Source organism: Ovis aries, chromosome 20 (genome assembly GCF_016772045.2).
Source record: "Ovis aries strain OAR_USU_Benz2616 breed Rambouillet chromosome 20, ARS-UI_Ramb_v3.0, whole genome shotgun sequence".
In the NCBI taxonomy this organism is placed as follows: domain Eukaryota; kingdom Metazoa; phylum Chordata; class Mammalia; order Artiodactyla; family Bovidae; genus Ovis; species Ovis aries.
The window spans coordinates 28,640,523-28,642,818 of NC_056073.1; the positions used below are offsets into that span (position 1 = coordinate 28,640,523).

Consider the following 2,296-nt stretch of genomic DNA (forward strand, 5'->3'; position numbering starts at 1 on the left):
TGATTGAGATAAAACTAAGAAATGGGTACATTTTAAAAGAACTACTTCATAGGAAATGATATAATTTGGAATCAAAAGTACAGTTGAACCACAATATTGTAAAGTAATTAGCCTCATTAAAATAAATAACTTTTTTTTTTTTTTAAGAAAAAAGTTGTGTCTGCAGTGAAAGAGGGAGAACACTGTTCTGGGGAGTGATGGAAAAAGAAAAATAATGTTTGGAAATACAAGTTTTTAGTTGAAAGTTTGCATTTTAAAATATCAGATCAGAAGATTTATATAGCAGAGTGAACATGGACAGCAGGATTGAACCTTTGTGCTTAACTATTGGGAAAGTCATAACAGTTATGCAGCCTTCATTTTCTATGAACCCTTGGATGAAGGAGGCAACAATTTGTTGCTGATTCCCAACCCCCTTTCCAGCATCCTGATTTGTAAAGGGAAGTCCATCTGGCTTTGTTCAACCATTTTTCTCAGGATTTTCTTCTGAGACTTCTGCAGTTTTTTTGCCTTGACATAAAAGGAAACAAAGTAATTGAGAGTATAAACTCTGGAGGCAAAGTATCCTTTAAATAAATTTTATACCAAATCAGATAAACAAGAAAGTTAGAATAATTATGAGATTTAAATACTAATTGTTTAATTGTGTGATGTTTATCTTAGCAATATATACCTGTAATATTGTTTAAAAACATACTCACTATGGTTTCCAATATGTTAATATGTTATGTTCACAGCTGATATTAAGAAAATAAGAAAATGATCAATGATAGCTACTTTGGTGGTTTTATACTCCTTGGTTTCGCTGGACGGCCTCAACTGGACATGATCATCTCTGGGGTTGTCTTTTTCTTCTACACTATTGCCTTGATAGGAAATATCGCTATCATCCTGCTGCCATTACTAGATGAACGTCTCCAAATTCCTATGTACTTCTTCCTCAGAAATTTGGCCATCTTGGATCTCTGTTATACCACAAATATAATCCCACAGATGTTGGTCAATGTTTGGGGTAAAGACAAAAAAATCTCTTTCAGTGGTTGTGCCTTTCAACTTTTCATTGATGTGACATTATGCACAGTTGAATGTATGCTCCTGGCTGTGATGTCCTATGACAGATTCAATGCTGTCTGCAAGCCTCTACATTACATGACAATAATGAACCCTCAACTCTGTCGAGGCCTAGTGACCATGACCTGGATAACTGGTATCATTAATTGCATGATCCTCTCTCCCTATGCTATGAGTCTTCCTCGATGTGAAAACCACCACCTGGATCACTATTTCTGTGAGATATCTGCAATGGTCAAAATCGCATGTGTGGACACCACAGTCATGGAAGAAATCTTATTTGCACTGTGTTTTTTTATTTTCCTCCCACGGCTTCTTCTCATTCTGGTTTCATATAGCTTCATTGCTGTTGCTGTGCTCAAGATCAAGTGTGCAGCAGGGAGACAAACACCATTTGGGACCTGTTCCTCCCATCTCATTGTAGTCTCCATCTTCTATGGGACTGTTATCTACATGTACATACAACCAGGAAACAGTCCATCTCAGGATGAGGGTAAACTACTCAGTATCTTTTATTCCATTGTTACCCCCAGCTTGAACCCACTGATCTATACACTAAGGAATAAGGAGTTCAAGGGGCCATGAAGAGGCTGATTAGAAAAGAAAAACTTTCTGAAGAAACAATAGGACACTAACATCTTTTCACAAGGCATTTCCAATAAAGAAGTTGGCCTAATGTAACCTTTAGTCCATTTTGAAATTATTTTAGTAGCAGCCTTTACCTAAAAGTGAAAATAATACCTAGAAATATGTGCTTATATTTTAATGTCAGAGTCCTATAATGCCAAGGGTTGATTCTAAACTAAAAATGACTTTCAAAGTCACTAGCTAATGGCCAACAGGCACATAAATAGATGCTCAAAATCATCAATTATTAGAGAAATTCAAATCAAAATTACAATGAGGTTTCACCTCACACCAGTAAGAATGGTCATCATTTAAAAGTCTACAAATAATAAATGCTGGAGAAGATGTGGAGAAAAACGAACTCTCTTACACTGTTGATGGGAATGTAAGTTGGAGGAGCCACAATTGAAATCTGTGTGGAGGTTCCTTTGGAGAGGGAGAGGGTGGGATGATTTGGGAGAATGACATTCTAACATGTATACTATCATATGAATTGAATCGCCAGTCTATGTCTGACGCAGGATGCAGCATGCTTGGGGCTGGTGCATGGGGATGACCCAGAAAGATGTTATGGGGAGGGAGGTGGGAGGGGGGTTCA

General features: G+C 37.2%; 1 protein-coding gene across 1 annotated transcript; it reads left to right on the plus strand.

The window, feature by feature from the left end:
* The first annotated feature begins 759 nt into the window (after window positions 1-759).
* On the plus strand, window positions 760-1,656 carry LOC101117974 (olfactory receptor 2W1-like). The gene has a single exon (XM_004019299.3). It carries the CDS (start codon window positions 760-762, stop codon window positions 1,654-1,656), a length of 897 nt encoding a protein of 298 aa, XP_004019348.3.
* Window positions 1,657-2,296: the final 640 nt, after the last annotated feature.

Bases quoted from the DNA above. Each gene is read 5' to 3' on its own strand.
- LOC101117974 (XM_004019299.3), top strand. From the start codon at position 760: ATGATCAATGATAGCTACTTTGGTGGTTTTATACTCCTTGGTTTCGCT.